The sequence below is a fragment of the Ixodes scapularis genome, unplaced genomic scaffold (genome assembly GCF_016920785.2).
Source record: "Ixodes scapularis isolate PalLabHiFi unplaced genomic scaffold, ASM1692078v2 PGA_scaffold1__304_contigs__length_218370807, whole genome shotgun sequence".
NCBI classification, from domain to species: Eukaryota; Metazoa; Arthropoda; class Arachnida; order Ixodida; family Ixodidae; genus Ixodes; species Ixodes scapularis.
In genome coordinates, this window is record NW_024609846.1 from 159,941,255 (window position 1) to 159,959,732 (window position 18,478).

Below are 18,478 nucleotides of genomic sequence, written 5' to 3' on the forward strand. Positions count from 1 at the left end.
TTTCAAGCAAATCGGGGACCATGAAGAAATCGGCGGAGTACCCCTTTAACGCCCAACAAAGTCGCCCTCGACCCTCAACGACAAAACATTTATTTTAAAAGGATTGGTATTCTAACGCGTTTAATATTCTCGCCCACGATATTAACTGTTATTTGTGGAAAACACGATAGAAATTTCATGGTCGAGAACAACCTACTAACGTAATAAAATTGAGTTTTCCCGTTTCTCCTATCGCAAGCAATACCTCGTGTCAAGCGATGACTGCCGGTGGTGCCGCTCGACCACAGCAATACAGGCTTCTATCCGCGATGGGAGGCACTCACTTGATCGAATGACGTTTTAGCGAACGGCCACGTTTCACCGAACGACACTTTAGCGAATAGTCGGACGCCGCGCAGCGGCGTTTTCGGGTGGGCCAAATGGGTTCGCATTTTTGTAATGAGCCGCCGCAGACTGTCGCCGGCGAAGCGGCGTAATGCACAGCGCGGCGAATGGGTTAACGCGCGCCCCCGTTATTCGCTAAAACGTAGATTTCCTCAAATGTCGCTGTTCGCTAAAACGTCATTCGCTCATCTGATATGGACCCGCGATGACAGCGTAAACAGCACCACACTGCCAAATCTCGAGCAAAGCCTGTTGTCCGCAGCGTCTGCAGCTTCCCTCGGAAGTACTAAAGCGCCACCACACGGGACAGGTTCAATGGGAGTTTCAGTCGTTTAAGTTTCGTTTTCGAGTTGGTCGCTTTGGTGTCGCAGGCATGTGAACCTTTTTCAGAGAATATTTTTAGTGGAATTTGAGTGGAAAACGCGACATGAGTCTCGTTCACGCACCCAACGACGCCGGCAACCATGCCGTCGGCTCGGGCGAAGCCCCCCTCGGTGGCGGCCTTGCTTTCCGCATGGAAGTTAATCCAACGGCTGCAGAGGCAATCGACGATGGCAGCCGCAACTACTCTGGCAGCCCGGCTCACAATCATCTGGGAGACTGACAGGTGCCCGTCAGTCGCCACCATGCCTTGAAAACTACCAGTTCCGAAGAACCGGAGCACGCAGAGAACTTGCTGTTCCACGGTCATGATATAGACGCGATTGTCCGCCGCCTCTGGAGTCCGGGCGCCGAACAAAGCTCTTCGCACAGCCAACGCACAATGGCCTTCGATAGTCGGTACTGTCGCCGAAAGTCGTCGTCGCGGAGTTGAAACGCGTCCCCGCGTCCCGGTGGTCTCGGTAGCATCGCCGACGATGGCGTAAGATAAGCTCGGCCGCAGTGTACAGCACCGCCATGTTGACAAAGTTTAACTTCGCTTCGATCGGAAGTGAAGATTGCGGGCTCGAACCACGGCTCTCGCAAAGTTCTGAAATGTCACGTTGACGTCAGCGACAACTTCGACAAACGAGGTTTCGAATTACTTCTTTTTTTTTTTTTACACAAACTTTAGAGGGATTTGAAGCTTCAACAGGTCGCCGAGGGACAATCTACAAAGCATTAAGTTTAGCTTGGCGTAAGGATGTGGGGACAAACGGGCGATACGTAATCGGCGCAGTCGTTCAATCAGCGCGCTCCTTGCGCGCTCCACGCGCGCCTCGATAACTTTGCGACATTCTGCCGATCTCGAATAAATGAGCATTCTAATGATTGACACCTTGCTCGGCGCGACGTCAGCGTTGCGAGAGTCCAATTAGGGCGTTCCGCAAACTTCGGACCCAACTTTGTGTTCGATGAGTTTAGCGACCCTGATTTCTGCAGCGCAGGTTTTGGATCCACGCGCGGCCGAGCTGCTGTGCGTTAAGATATTAAGCCATTTATTCACTGTGATTAATCTGCGGTGCCCAAGCAAGTCAGCCGAACCAAGCTCACGCATGGACGCGAGCGCTGCACAGTCGGACGCACGCCCTCGTCAACAATCAATCCATAAACGAATATTCAGACTCGGGTTCGTTCCCAGTGAACACTGATGCGGCAAGTATCATCACTCGCGAAAGACAAGTTCTATGGTGTGCTCAAAAACCAAGGCGGGAGCGAATAATCGCATCCTGTACCCAAGCACGTCACAATTTCGTGAATCTTCATTTCGCTATTGAGCTGAGGATTAAAGTTAAGCAGGAAGTAGTTGAAAAATCATGCTTTTGCGCAGAGCCGCACTGACGTTGACATCACAGGGAGATATGGGAGCTTTTGCACGGGCTGCACGAATAGTTGAATTGGCGTAAGATCTCTTCGGAATTGGACGAAAAGCGAGGCATTAAAATACTGCCATAGGCACACTTAAATTGGCGCACAGGGCATGTTTCGACGTTAGATTTACTAAAAAAAGAAATTGAAACTCTGTTAATTCAAGAATGACGCTGTACCAAAAAAAATAAACGTTCAAATATCTAGGTGTTACGCTTGCAGCTGATTTCGCAATGGAACACACATATCGACGATGCTGTTATGACGGCCGGGCGAGCACAAATATTTCTGCGTCAAAACTTAAAAAAAAACAAGAAAAAAAAACATTAATCCAATTTATTAGAAAGCATGCATTTGTTGTCTATGTGCGTCCGGTGTTGGAGTATGCCTGCGCTGTTTAGAACCTTCTCCAAAGAAACCACGTTGAAATTCTAGAGGGATTACAAACCCGTGCTGCTCGCTTCGCCCTGGGACGGTACGACCGCTATGTTAGTGTCAGTGCTATGATACAAGAACTAAGATGGAATGGATTGGCACTACGACGAGAATTTATACGATTCAAATTCTTATGCAGTGTAAATCACAAAACCACTTACCTAAAAACTTCGTCATACCTTTACCTCAAAATGGTATTTCACAACGTAAAGATAACATCCATAAAATACGTGAGCTTCGTACCTCAATGAAATTGGGTAATAGTTCGTTTCTTTTTTAGAACTACCAACGAATGCAATGTTAAACCTATTGAGACTGCAACACAGTCTGAAGTTGAGCTAGTCGGTGCATACTGGTAACGGAAGGAAGCAGCGCAAAAAAAAAAAAAGACAAGTACAAGTAGACGAAAGACACAAACACAGCGCTTATTGACGACGACGTCTTTTTTCTTCTTTTTTTTTCCCCCTTCTACGGTAATGTCTCATGCAGGCGCGGTGGCTCGAAAGTAAGAATAAAGATAGAAATGCGCGGCATAAAACGTGGAACGTTCGCACGCATGTTCTTCTAGACCTTGGTTTATTCAATGTGACCGTTCTCCTTCCTTTTTAGGATATTCCGCCGGTATGCTTCGCTGCGGAAACGGAGCACGACCAGCAGTCGTGGACCGAGGCTCTGCGCACCAGGGCCCAGGCGTGCTCGCTGGACATCCAGGGGCTCAACCTCGAAGGATGCGCCAACTTGGCCGCAGGTATACGCCCCGTCCTCTCAGCACACTGACTCGTTGCTAGAAGTGAAGAAAAGCAATAGATAACTATTAAAAACAAATAATTAACACTAACATTAGGAAATAGGGCGGGTGGGAATGGGGATAGACAGTTTTAGTGTTGCGTCTTGAAGCTAACGCAAGCGCGTTGCGTTTACGATAGCGTTGCGTGTACCCCACGCTGCGCTTGCGCCTCATCGCGCCGAATCATGAAACGGTTTTTTGCACTGCGCACGGGCGATGTAAGACACGCAACGCTAACGGCAACGCACAGTGCTTGCGTTTGCTTATGTACACAATACGAAAGCTCACTCATGTATGTAGATTCAGATTCGCACACATTATGCAAACAGCAAAGTGCTGTTTATTTTAACAAGTTGAACTCTGACGGGAGAAAATGGCTGTGTCTAATTAGTCTTGCTGTCACCAGTTGTATTGAGGCCTTAATTCAAACGAAAGGTTTGTTTCTCTCCTATTTCTAACAATAGTGGCGATTTTGAGGTAAATACGAGATAATAGTACGTAGCATGGCCATTTGCACAGAATAGTTGTTTTGTCATAGCGCCCTGTCATAAACCAAAATATTTTGCATTTGCATTTGATAAGCTATGCCCACCGTTCTTTTTATCAAACAAAACGAAAGCATTCTGCTCAATCATGGAAAGGTGGGGGGACTGTTATTCGGTGATTGTTGCTTGCAGGGTGTTATGGAGTGGGGTGCTATCGCTGTTCCATTCTCGATTATATCGTAGCAAGCGTTTAGTGCCTTCTAAGCTTCAAAGCCGCTCCACAGCGAAAGCACTGAGTAGATCGGTAGCAAAATTATTTTACCGGATGAACAATTACTAGTTTAAGAAACATGTAATTTTAAAGCTTTCTGCCGCTAAACGTAATAAAAGCGCATTCGCAGCAGCGAAAAGACCAATACCAGCAATTTAACCACCAGAATGCAGCTGTTTAGTAATTGTTTCCTCAGAAAGCATTGCATAGATTCGAGACCTTCTTGCCTTAGCAAAAGAATTTGAAGAATAAGCAAGTCACATATAAAAATATATAAATTTATTTCGCATGGTTTTAAATGTAATGAACCATTTGCGAAAGTCTCAAAACTATGAGCGCCATTGAATGTTCTGGACGCTTCGCAATCTAGTTGCTTCTCCTGGTTCTAGTCGTGAGGAACACTGGTGGGATTCCGGAGTACGCCAGGCTTTCGTAAGAGCTTATAGAACGACCCAACACACAACTTGAGGAAATGTGTCTTGATGTATAAAGATAATTCTGCACTCAACATTTAAATTAGTATGGCATAAATTGCTGTCAGTCTGAAGTTAATGAGAGGCCATGATCTAGGCCCGCGTAAAACATCACTGTTAGAAAAAAGACCACCTAAATACGAAACATGATGCTTTTAACTTTGTTGCCACAACATTTTTCATATCCCTGAATTAGGGAACATGTACAATAATTCCTTAATACGGGACATGTTGCGGCAACAAGGTTAGCATGCATGTGTCCCACACACCCCTATGATGGTACAAATGGTGTTGGCTGCTAGCTAATTAAGGGAAGTGTGCCATTATGTTTAAAACCGCACATGTTCTATTGGAAACGATGTTCGCACATGTCCCACTTTTTCATGTGACTGCACACTCACCATTTTGTACAAGATGTCCCCCAAAATTGGCGTTTGTTATTTTTTACTTCAAAAATGAATTATGCTTTGTCGTCGAGCCCTCAGCTTGCACCCGAATTTGGCGCAAACAGTCTGAAACAAATGACAAAGTTTAGGAGCTTTTCTTTATTTGATTCAAGCGTTTTAAGTTACTTTCGGAATTTCTTATGTAGGGAACCGACTGCCCACAAATACATGGAAATCAATGCCACGAGTTTACAGGAATGGGCCCTACTTTCCCATTGAAACTTTTTGAACGTCACTTATAACTAGGGTTCCGTGTTTTCGGATAAATTCGAAAAACTCCGAAAAACTCCCGCCGGTAAAATTTTGGTCAATTCGGATTTATCCGATAAACTTCGAATCTTGACGAGCCAATGCCCCCCCCCCCCCCCCCCTTTCGCCCTTCCCAAAGAACACAAAAACAACTAAAGACGGCATTTCACAATTAAGTTTGTTCAGCACACTGAGTCATTTGTCACGGGAAAATGCCACCACAGTTATCTTTCAAATCTCGGATCATTGACAAAATGGGTCTTACCGGTTATGTCGTCAAGGTTCAGGAGGAGTTGTCATTGTATTTTCAGGTCACAACAAAATCATCTGTATTGGTTTCCAGTTTGGGCTATGCTATTTGTGTTTGAAGAGGAAGGAGGGGCTGTGTTTTTGTAACAATGAAAGCTGTGGACCCTAGTGATTGCATAAAATTGGGAAGAGGTGTAGTTGAAACTTCCCTATTCCGTCCTTTACCACTCCACCTCGCACGGCCGCGGGGTAGCATGGAATAGGATGGGATGAAGACGTGCTTCCCAGCGACTACCTCCAGGAGTTTATTTTTAAGATATCGACGTTTATCGAAGCCACATAGGTGTGCAACTTTTGCCATGAGACAAATTAGTATTTCCAATGGCAATGCCACCAACACCAAATCCAGCTAAAGAAATATGAATTGATATAAGCGCGTTATATATTTCTTTATGTTGCGTACGCTTACACCCGGATAATATTTATTGATTTGCGTAGGAAAGATTGCGAAATTAAGTACCAAATTTCGAAGATTTTGGAATCAAACAAAAATAAACTTCGAATTTCCGAATAAAATAAACTCCGTAAAATCACCCTCCGAATTTGACGAAAAATGAACTCCGAAAACACGGAATCCTACTTATAACTATCGAATAAGATGGCAAATTTTGAAACATTGGAATCTGGTTTGGACTGCTAACGCTATATTTAAGAACAGACTGAACGTTTGTCAACACATACTTTATTTTTGCGGTGAAAAAGAAACACTATAAATATTTTTAGGGGACACGCTGTATCATTGAACAGATTGTATATATCCAGTTCTGCAAGATGTACTTTAAGGCTCGGAACAGAGCTAAAAATTGGGGTGGTGTCCCTGAAGAACTCGCTGGGTAAACCGCTTGACTTCTTGTATCAGGAGATTTCCAAGGTGCCGGTGTTAGTCGTCATAAAATTTCCAAATGAATGATTGTTCAGAGCCGAATGGCAGCTGCTGTTCTGCAGAGCGAGCGCTCGGCTGTACATGACGAAGAGTTGCACATGCACAGTGTGATGTCATGTAAATGGTGGATGTAATGTATACACGCTTTGCAGCAGCTGTACATTGGCGCCGCCATAATTTACCTTCAGTTTTTGTTTCCTCATATTCCGTTTACTTCACTTCATTATTACCATACCAGGCGAGGTTATTGACATGTTCGGATCTACTGTGTCCTCCCCAGTATTATCCTCTCTAAAGGCTCCTCAACACCCATTTTACTGGCTCGGTATCTCAGTAAGACAAGAGAAGATCAACAATGGCGGATGTAATCTGGTGCATGTGCAATCCGCCTGCCCTATACTAACGTTGGAAAAATTGCGGTTGAAGACTTGAAGCCTCAGAGCGCCGTGCTCAACATGTTTTCCAACGGTCGGCGCAGGGACTGGTTCTATTTGATTGAGTGGCGTGATGTTTGGGATTGATTATAATGCAAATAAATGTAAAGGTGCAAGCGAGTTGAACAAGAATGACGATAATATTCTTTGGAGAAGGGGAACACAGGAGACAAAGGACAAACACAAATCTCAAAACAGGGCTCCCATTCTCCAGGGGTTATTATCGTCATTCTTGTCCATCTCCATTGCACCTCCCTCCGGAAATTAAAAACAGCGCGGAAAGACGAGGACCAAACAAAGAAGTGACACGGACGTAGCGCTGACTTACAACTGAGTTTATTGAACGAAAACTCGCAATATTTATTTGCGGTGTCACGAACAAAAGAACATAAAAAATTCAGCCCATGTGATGTATCACCAATAAAAATAAAACAATGATAAAAAACATTAAAAAAAAACATTGAAAAAAATAATAATGAAATGCGCCATGACACAGCCGTACAGAGTATGTGCTAAAAATCGAGCAAGTCACGGAACTAGAAAATTCATCTCTTTGCCTGATAGGGCCACAGAAGGACTGCTTACACATGCTGCACCCAGCCTCGCTATCTCAACAGCCTCTAGAATTTCGCGAGTAAGCTGGTCCCTATGACGCTTAACAACCTCACACCGTTGGAAGTCGGGAAGGCAACCACAGTCGCGGCAATGAATGCCCAGGTGACCAGACACGGTTGTGGAGACACTGTAAGCGTGCTCTCTCAACCTGTCGTTGAGACAGCGGCCCGTCTGGCCAACGCAGCGCCTGCCACACGTCAGAGGGAGAAAATAAACAACCCCCTCCGAACACGGGACAAAGCGATCTCGATGCCTCGTACTGCAAGCCGTGGCCGCCCTCGAAGAAGGGTTAACAGCTCTGCACAACCTGGACAGCTTGTCCGGGGCAGAGAATAAAACGTCGACGTCACACCTGCCAGCAATGCGTTTTAGGTTGTGGGACAGGCCGTGTACGTAGGGAATAACCACAAACTTTCTTCTTTCCCTTCCCTTTCTGTTGTTGGCCTCTTCTTCACTTCTCATAGGGCTGCTCTTGCCCTATGAGACGTTTTATTCTCTGCCCCGGACAAGCTGTCCAGGTTGTGCAGAGCTGTTAACCCTTCTTCGAGGGCGGCCACGGCTTGCAGTACGAGGCATCGAGATCGCTTTGTCCCGTGTTCGGAGGGGGTTGTTTATTCTCTCCCTCTGACGTGTGGCAGGCGCTACGTTGGCCAGACGGGCCGCTGTCTCAACGACAGGTTGAGAGAGCACGCTTACAGTGTCTCCACAACCGTGTCTGGTCACCTGGGCATTCATTGCCGCGACTGTGGTTGCCTTCCCGACTTCCAACGGTGTGAGGTTGTTAAGCGTCATAGGGACCAGCTTACTCGCGAAATTCTAGAGGCTGTTGAGATAGCGAGGCTGGGTGCAGCATGTGTAAGCAGTCCTTCTGTGGCCCTATCAGGCAAAGAGATGAATTTTCTAGTTCCGTGACTTGCTCGATTTTTAGCACATACTCTGTACGGCTGTGTCATGGCGCATTTCATTATTTTTTTCAATGTTTTTTTCAATGTTTTTTATCATTGTTTTATTTTTATTGGTGATACATCACATGGGCTGAATTTTTTATGTTCTTTTGTTCGTGACACCGCAAATAAATATTGCGAGTTTGCGTTCAATAAACTCAGTTGTAAGTCAGCGCTACGTCCGTGTCACTTCTTTGTCTGGTCCTCGTCTTTCCGCGCTGTTTTTAATTTCCGAAGTATGTACCAACTCGCCCAAGCCTCAACTTTAGCTCCATTGCACCTTTGCATTTAATTGCATTATAATCATAACCTTAAAAAATGCAAGTCGTTCACCCCTGTTGGTATTAGACTGATGGCAGCTGATAAAACCCGTTTGCTTTACTGACGTCTAACTTCTGGTCAGCTCAGTTAGTAGAGCGCTCCAATGGTAATGGATAGGTGCTTAGTTCGATACCAGAACCTCGCGGACTTTTTTTTTTTTTGTGGCGCATTAGTCATTTGGTTTTGTTTGGAGATTTGTGTTTGCCCTTTTTCCCCTATCTTCCCCTTCTCCAGGGGTTATTATCGTCATGTTGGGTCTGTTTTCCCCCGCACTCTGCTCGCTAGGTGCTGCGCTTTGCGTAGAGGTGTGCTCTCGCGGAGTAAGGCGCTCTTTAGTCATAGGGGAAATTGAGGCTCATTCCCTAACTAGCTCATTTGTGTTTCTACGGTACAGTGTTTGTGAACGAAAACAGTACATTGGATGTAATATCGAAAAAAATCTTTTGTTTGACCTTTCTTCGTAGAATGGTGGTACAGTTCCTGTTTGGGAACGCAAACAATGCATTGGATGTAGAGTCGAAAGACGGGACGGGACATGTTCTATTCACATTCTCTCCGTAGATTTATAGTTCTTTTTTAATGCGTTAAGATTAGTGCCCTCCCTTACAAAAAAAAAAAATTGAGCCCGCGTTTTTTCAGCTAATCGGCCAACCACACGGGATCGAACGGTTATAGACTAAAGTGTCTGAGATTTAGATGAAAGGCCTGTAGAATTTCTGTCCTATGTTAAGACATTTTAGTGTATACCTTTCGTATCCAAATTGAAGTGCCAATTATCTGAAGAAAGTCGTTAAAAATGCCGATATATTGTGGATAGGAAATAGTGCAAGAATACCTGTAGATCTTCTATTCAATGTTCAGACACTTCAGTCTACAGCTTTTCAATCCCGAGTGGTCGGCCAATTAGTTCAAGAAACGCGATAAAACGGTGAATACATTGTGAATAGGAAAGGTTAGCTAGAGCTCCGGTAGACTTTTAATCTGGAAATATCAGACCATTACGCCTAGATAGCTTGTATCCAAAGTGACCGGCCCCGGCTGATGTCGGTCTCCGTGTCCACCGCAGCCATATTTAGGTTGTACTCCAGAAGCATGTCATCTGGGAGAGCACGACGTAGGACCGGACAGAGCATTGCACAAAAGGAGTCCCTGACGCCTTGAGTCCTCGTATGCGAGCTTGTAGTTTGTCGTACAAACGTCCCAGGCCTTTAGTGTTGCGTAACGACGATACATGAGGAATATCTATCAGGCCCTCCATGCAGTCTTCGATGAGTTCTTCCGGGCCTACGAACGTCTTCCGCAGGAGGCCCACGGCGTCGGAGAGCGCTCTGTGGTTGCCTGTTAAGCCGGCAATGGCAGCTGCTCTATCGCGGCTCAGCGCGGATTGCAGGTAGTTGAACCTTTCCGCCAAAAAAAGGTCCGAGTTAAGATGGATGACGGTCTCGAACGGTTAACGAAACGGCTGCCAATTCTTCCGTTGACCGTTGAATTTCAGAAGTTCAAGTTTTGGGAGTTTAATTCTCGACTTCGCTGGCGTTGGCGATCTGTTCGTGCTTCCGACCAAAATACTCTCGTTGCATGTATTGCCGCGTTCCGCACAGCATCTTAGCTGGCTCTTCAGCTTTGTCAAGTAGGTCATGATCTTGTCCTCATATTCGATGACGTGGAGGGATTCGAGGTCTGCGTCTTGCTCCGAAATGAGTGGTTCGATGGTGGCGTCGACGGCGTTAAGTTGACCCTGAGCCAGGACCAGTCGTTCGGTGGGTAGCTTTAGGTCATCGCTGTTGGGTTGCGCTGACTGTAGCAACGTATCAGCGTCGTTCACTAGCCGCATCACTTGTGACCGAATCTCCTTGCGCTTTTTCTTGTGAACTTCCATGTGAACTTCTATGCACACGTATTTCGCAACATCGCCACGGGATGATACCACGACACCATTAGGAACGGGAGCCGCACTGGATTGGCTGGTTATAGGGAGTGACGCCGTGACTTAACACCCAGCAACCGAAGATCGCCGGCGACGTCCCCCTTCGCAAATTTCGACTCCGCGCAGTGGCGGACGGTGGGTGTATCACTGGGTCACGTGTTAACCCATCGTCCCCCCCCCCCCCCCCCCCCCCGTTCACGACGCTTCGCGGCGGCAGTCTGCGGATGGCTCATTACAAAGTATTAAACTATTAACCCACCTTGAACCACCCGTACACCCGCCGGCGGCAAAAGTACGCCCTACATTGTAAAAAAAAATCCGGTCTACAAAGGTTCCTCGACGCCCGAAACACTCCTTGAGCTCGTGAAAAGTCGTTTCGCCTCAAGCACTATCGCCCCCTGGCGCCCTAGAAAGGCAACTGGGCGATAAGGCACTCTTTCGTATCAGAAAACGAGCTTAAAAGAACGCCCTATAGGTTTTTCACAAAGGACCCATTTAGGGGTGCTTAAAATAACGTTTTAGGTTAAAAAACATGGACAAGCCTAATAACCCCGAAGAGTTATTTTACGAATTTGTTTTTCCCAGGAGTGTAACACCGCTGTTCCCTACTGCACCTCGGTTGCTAGGTGTTACGTCATGCCTTCGCTCTTCATAACCAGTTAATCCTGTGCGGCCGCCGTCTTTCATACAGACGCTAATTGGCCTTATTTGCTTCCACCAGGGGGAAGAGGGGTTTCGGGAATGTTCACCCCGCGTAAAAATACTGAGAGGCTGCATTCACCATGCTTTGTTATATATAACTGCTGCGAAAATGCTGACGTATTTTTTTTTTAATCGACGTGGCGGCTGCATATATATTTTTTTTAACATTGGCGTATGTAGGTTTTTATGCTGCAATGTTCTCTTTTAGGACCTTCCAGAATCTAGAACAAGTAGCTTTAAAAATGGTTTTGGTTGTTTGAGTAGCTCGTGCTCTGAACTCACGAACCATCCGAATCATTTTGGTTTGGCCACGACTGCGCTCAAGTTGCTAAGAAGACCAACTGTGAGCTCGCAGAGTGACACTTTACGCGTTTTCAGGCATCCGCGAGGTCAGCAAGAGAGACGAGAACGTGCTGGCGCAGACCCTGGAGCTACTGGATGAACTCCTCAAAAAAAAGACCCAAGGGCAGAAGCTGAAGAAGGGCCAGGTGCGTTCCCTTCTTTCAGTCCCCGTGGCAGAAGCTGAAGATAGGCCACATGACAGTTCCGTTAGTTTTGTCTTGGCTGTCTGCTCACAACCACAAAGAATGTAAATCCTCGAGTACTGTTAGAAAAAGGAACTTAAAACCGAGACACTTTTTACGTCAACAGACTACGAATATGCCAAAGAAAGGATAAACTGGCTTTTCTTTTTCTTTTTTGACATGACACTTTAAAAAAAAAAACGTCCCCTCCACTTGATGTACCAGGTAGCACTGGTGGATGCTGAAGCCTTCACCGATCATATGAAAGGCGCCACGCTAGAGCCATACTTCTTGGATTGATGTTTGTGGAAAACGCAGAGGTTAGCCATAAGGCACCACTGGTAGCCGCCCTCGCAATAAAAGAGCACACGAGTGACTTAAAATCATTGGAGTGAGTTGCCCTTGGTTAGGTGTTGATGAATGTGCCGGTTTCTTGGAACCCCCAAAGCATACGAAAGCCACTAAATGGCCGCACATGAAACACACGCAGCACTGGCAGGTTTTGCGCGTTACATTCCTTGGTTTTGTAGATGTTTACTAGATATCATCGAATGAAAAGCTAAAGAAGTTCTCAAATGACATTCTTTTAATGGCAAGACAATATAAAAGCATTCTTTTGCGTTTCTTAAACACCGCGTGTTAGTCTACAGGAATTCCCGCTGGTATCTGAAACTTGAAAACACGTTGAAGAAGTTATTTATACAAAACATTATTTGTTCTTTCATCGGAGTTCTCTCCACTATCTCCTTACTGAGCGACTTTGTTCGAGGTGTTCCTCAACCTGTCGATGTCTCGTTCAAAATGACGGCGGGTTCGGCCTCCCCGCAGGACCAGCTGGGCAATTCCCAGGAAGGCGTGGACGAAGTGGAGCAAGCCTCTATTATGGCGCACCAGGAGGCACTGAGAAAGGCGACGCACCTCAGGCAGCGAAAGATCTCCACCGAACTCAAGGTATGTACGGCGCCTTATGGCCGCGCCTTGCTTCGAGCATGCAAGCGGTACAAAGGAGGGCGAAAATTTGCCATCTTGGCATATCGGTCTTATGGACCGACTCAACTCTCTTTCGCCACGCCACTGTGGTGGCGCTGCTGTCGGCACCGCGCATGCGCAGTTGGTCCGCCTCACGAGAATCTGGTTTCTGCGCAGCCTCAGTGCCCACAACCGGCGACGCGGGATTGTCTGCGAACAGTGTGTTGGTGGATAGGGTAGATGTGAAGAGCTGGATCCAACAACATCAAGCAAATTATATTTACCTAGTAATTCGTGTTAGTTTAAACGGAAGACACGCAGCGAAACATAATATCATGCTTTGCGCGCAGTAGATTACATAAAATGAAAGACATTTTAGGAAGATATAATCTTGTATTTCGTGGTGTGGACGATTAGGCTGGAGAAACGTGGGCACTGGCGGGGGAGAAGGGAGTTCGTTTACTTTTAGACTGTTTATTTTAATGCCTCACGCAAACAAGTTGTTCGTGCTGTCGTTTCGACCCTTTTAGTAAAGTTTCAGTTGAAAGAAAGTGTTTTGCAGGCCAAATCCAAATTAAAAAAGCAAAACAGTCCTATTTTTGTTTACGACGGGTTTTGCTGTGCGCAAACTACTGTAGAACGGGAAAACCAGGAAAGCCCGTTTAAGCTAAGCTATAAGAAACCTTTTGTTAATAACAAGCGTTATGGGAACAATGAAATCAAAGACGTGTGATAATAAGTTTCAGATGACTGTTTCGCTGGGGTGTTGCCTGGGTAGTACAGTACACCCGCCGGGTATTATACTATACTACACCATACTATAATATAGTATGTGTCGTTCTAGATAAGATAAAAAGACTATGTCCGGTGTACATTTTTATTTCATCCGAAATAATATATTTTGATAATTGTGCACGCGAAACAACGTTTTCAAACTTTTTTTTGTGAAAAATAAAGTTTGTCTTCTACAATGAATATAAAAAATCTGCTGTAGATCACATGCGCGTTTCCAGATTTTCGCGAAGTTGGCATTTTTGACAACTACTGAACACAAATAGACCGTTTGCTAAATCCCCCTTCTGAGCGTATTCCGGATGTTATCCTGAATAAGCAACGTAATGATTGGAAAGAAATGTCATATCACTTTTAAAATGTCTCCTCAATGTCAGTGTTTCTATTTGGATGCAATCCGCGCTTCAACCTGCCTGAGCTGCAGAAATATTTTGCTATACTAACACATTCGTCATTATTGTTTTAGCAGGAATGGCTTAAAAAGCCGAGAATTCAGAACAACCCAAACAAGGATTTAGCTTGGAGTCAGCGTGGCTGTTTAAAGCATTTTTAGCGTTTCAAAGTTAATATCAGCCTCTTTGAATATGCACAAGAATGACAATGTTGTAACAGATTTCTGCAGCGCAGCCAGGTTGAAAGGTGGACTGCATACACAGTGTGAAAAGGCTGACATTGAAGAGAAAAATTTTAAAAGTGATATGACAAGTCTCTGCAATCTATATGACGCTTATTCAGGATGCCTCGGGATTACGCTGAAAAGCATGTGAGCATCAAAATTTGTTGAAATATTGATGACTAGGAAACTAAAGGAACACTGTTCCCGCGATTCCTTGAGTGCGGGCCGGGGTGCTTGGGGGATTTAGGAAATGTTTTTTTGTGCACGCCCGAGCTTGATTTTTTTTGTGCTGAAACTGTCAATACAGGAAAACGAGTAAAACATTCTTAATGTATAAAGCGCGAGGTAATTTTGTAATAAAATCGCAAGTTTGACATATGCTGCAAGATTGTCTAAGTTCAGAGCTTTGTACATCCGCATATAAAAAATCTGGAAACCTGAAATTCTTTTATGCGATTGGGACGCGTGTGTTTTCATACAAGTTTTCAGTTTAGTTTAAAACGCGCATTCTTCCCAAAAAGTCACTCAAATACAAAAAGGTTATTCATATTGCAATATTTTGCAAATCATTTTAAAAAAGTGACATCTTCAATCTTTATCTATACTCGGTGAATATTAGGCGAAAGAATGCTAAAATGTATGTAGCAGAGCCGCAACAAAACAAATGCGCATAATACACAACCGCCGCCTGCAGTTTCACCTCGCCTCTTCGTGTGTATGGGTGAGGAATTGCTCATACTGCCGGTTTTCCTTTGTGTTTTAGGGAATTCCGGATAAAACGGCAATTTTTGGAAGGAATGCCGTTTTGACTGGAGGTTGTTCAACCAGTCTGAGCAGGTACTGTAGCTTTGTGCAGAGCTTCCAATCTTGTTTTCTGCGCCACGGGCTGTAGAGAGGCTTTATCTTTTTTTGTTGCTCAGAACGTGCTTCATTTACATACCTACACACCTGTCTTTGTTTGAGGTATGGCCTCGGCGTTTACAGTACGTTTTCAAAGCAGAACTCTGTTTAAAAAGTGTGATTCCTGAGGACTGTACGTATCTGTTCAGCTATTAGATGGCTGCTTGTTCGGGATTGAAAGTTTCGTCAGGTTCCATTCTGTCCGACGATCCTGCAGTGAGCTGCATGAAGCGGCTGAAGCACTTCACACACACACAAAGTACGTTGCTCTGCCGAAAAGACTTCCTCCAATGGAGCCCGCCTTCACAATTACAGTGTCCAGACCAATCACACTTCGAAAGTTATTTTACTAAAACATTTATTTTTCTTTTGTCTCTCCAAGTAATCAGCGCAAAGCACGCGCTTCGAACTCTAATGCACAGCCATAGAAACAGTGGAGGACCCTCAGACACACCTGAGGCGTCACAATCAGTGCTTATAAATAAATCGCTAGCAGCTTGAGCACCACTTTGAAAGGGAGGTCCCAGCTTCATCTCAAAGCTCTAAACCTCTGGGTTTTATGGCGCCTTTTATTGCACGGCCACCCACAGGGGCACTCCGACTGTTGTGCCCTTCGCACCGGCAACCCCGTTCCTTACCTCGCGTGTCGATTTACCGCCGCCAAATTCCCGAGTCAATAAACAGGCGAGTGTAAGCGGAGCCTCTCAAGTTTGTTCCCACACCGGCTTTTGTAAACAAGAGTGAAATTGGGGAGAGTCGAGAAATCGGTTCAATATTTGTATTGTTCAGGAGGGAAGCCCGTCTGTGTATGAAGCCACTCTACATTGACATATTTTCAACAGGCGTTCATGGGACGCAATCGTAGCGGATCACGCTATATTTCCCCTTATTTCGTAGGCTTCATTTCATCCCTGTGGTTGCGAGACAGGTGATTGAGTTTTATACACAAAAAGTGTTATGACCAAAACAATATTTCGTGTTTAATTCGTTATTACCCATTTCAATTTCTGGTGATCTCGTTGAGGTAACTGAAAACCAGCTGTTGCGACGCAAACCTGACGCTCGAGAAAAGAGCCGAATAAACCCCTTTCCCCGGACACGCGTTGCCGAAAGCGTCGCACGATAATCAAAACGCTCCCGATGCCGTCTTTCTTCGCAATATATATATATATATTTTTTTTTTAATTTATCGAAATAAGAGTAATATTAGACAGTCAACTTTTACGGTGTTGACAGTCTGACATTGGGATTAATATTTCTTTCATCGACGGAAATAAGAGCAGTGTCAGACTGTCAACTTTGGCGCTGTTGGTTTGTAAATGCATCGGCTTTAAGCCTCCACCATGCTTTTTACACACTGCATCAAACTTATCGAACTCATCTTTAGACGCTATCCTCCTTTCTCACCTAAGTGATGGGACAGTCCGTAGGGAAGGGCTCTCGTCAGAGTACAGGAATCAGCAAGCGTCCGTCAGATGAACCACGTGACTTCAAAACTCGGTCACGTGTATTCCTCTTCCTGGAGAAAATCTTCGTTGTGTGAGTACATCATAAGAGGAATGTCATACTGTCAATTTTGACGCTGTTGGTGTAAGAATGCGACTTCGGGCTTTCACTAGGATTTTTGGCAGACGCCATGCATCACACTTTTTATTCAACGTCATCTTCTTTTCGCGCCGGAACGATGGGGAAATCCTCGGCTCTCAGAGAGATAGAGAGAAAACCTTTATTTTCGCTCCGAGTCCGGAGCTCCTCGGCTCTCAGCGGAGTATGGGGATTATGAAGCATTCGTGACTTGGCGCACATGACCTCGAAGAGCTATGTATGACCTTTGCTTCTCTCAGTGGAAAAATTCTCCTTCGTGTGAATACACCATTCGAAGCTTCACTATGAGGGATACATGGCGGCGTAGGAGAGCCGGTCCTCGAGTACAGTGCTCCGCAAAATTCGCTTCGACAAAGGAAAAATTAAACGTGGCATTAAAAAAAAAAGAAAAAAAAACTACCTTATTTGTACAGTTGTTAAAAAAAAAAAGTTGATTTTCATTCCAGGGGGTGCGGTAGACAATTTGACAGAAACTAACCATCTCGTGGCTACGTTAATAACTTAAGGCAGCACCGTGCTTCCCCTTGGGTGTATGCAACTTTTCCTTTAAAAACAATAAATGGGACGAAGATAAGAAGGCTCAAACGAGTCACACGTTTTATTAGGCCTAGTGTGGGTGGACAAAGAGCAGTTAGAGTAATCCGAAATTCCGAGCTAGTACTTTGCACATCCATGATAATTTATATGCCACAAGTGCTCTGGTATTCCGCGGAAGAAATTCATAGGATAATGTTTATAAGCTCCTAATTTCACAAAATAATTTCAGTAAAGGCTTTACGTAAGTTGAACTAATTTGTTGATAGCCTGTTTATGGCGGCAGCTAAACACGAGGGAAAGAACAGATAGATAGGAAAAAGAAAAGGCGAACACAGCAAAGGCCCGCCCTGTGTTAGCCTTTTCTGTTTCTTTCTTTATGCGTTCTTTCTTCATGATCAGCTGGCACCATAAACAAATAAATGAAGAAACAATTCTAGTAGATGGGTTTTTCATCTTAGCCCAGGCAAGGGTTTTAGGTAAAATTTTAAGTTTCATTCAAACATGTGTATGTTCTGGAGGCACCCTTGATATGAACAACTGTACACCCGCCGGCAGTGTGAAGGTGAACAACTTAACTGGTTTCTTGCCTGTTTTACGGCTCTCTAAAGCTATATTAACTTTTAACGTCTCAAATGGTACGTGGTTTGGGGGTCTAAATTTTGCGTTCTAGCCCTCTTCTGGAACAGAGCTTGTTCCAAAACTTGCAGGAGCGTTAAAAACAAGAGGGCTGTTCACCTTCATATCGCTCACGGGTGTACAAACGACAGGATCGGCGGACTGTTTTTGTTTCTAAGTACTGATCACTGAAGTGGGCCTGGCAAAAAGCGACGTTGCTGCCACCTGTCAAGGATCGCATCTCCCTTCGATGATATCTTTTACAAAATTTGGCAACCTATTACTTGTGACCTATTTAAGATATTTTGATAACCTTGATATCATCAGAAAGCTGGAACTTAGTTATTTGTATTGTATATAAATTCAATATTATATGTTTCGAAAACCTAGCAAATTTCAGACCGATTTTCTCAAAAAAAGTTTTATTGTCTTTATGTTTTTAGTAGCAAAGTATGATTTTGATTTAT

At 44.8% G+C, this 18,478-nt stretch overlaps 1 protein-coding gene across 2 annotated transcripts in view; it reads left to right on the forward strand.

The window, feature by feature from the left end:
- LOC8039028 (stress response protein nst1) overlaps positions 1-18,478 on the forward strand; it is a 298,951-nt gene that overhangs the window by 206,154 nt on the left and 74,319 nt on the right. For both annotated transcript variants that reach the window (XM_029995006.3, XM_040216998.1), the window contains exons 4-6: positions 3,217-3,355; positions 11,832-11,941; positions 12,806-12,928. In XM_029995006.3, the coding sequence (XP_029850866.2) occupies positions 3,217-3,355; positions 11,832-11,941; positions 12,806-12,928 (372 nt within the window). The remainder of the gene's footprint in view (positions 1-3,216; positions 3,356-11,831; positions 11,942-12,805; positions 12,929-18,478) is intronic.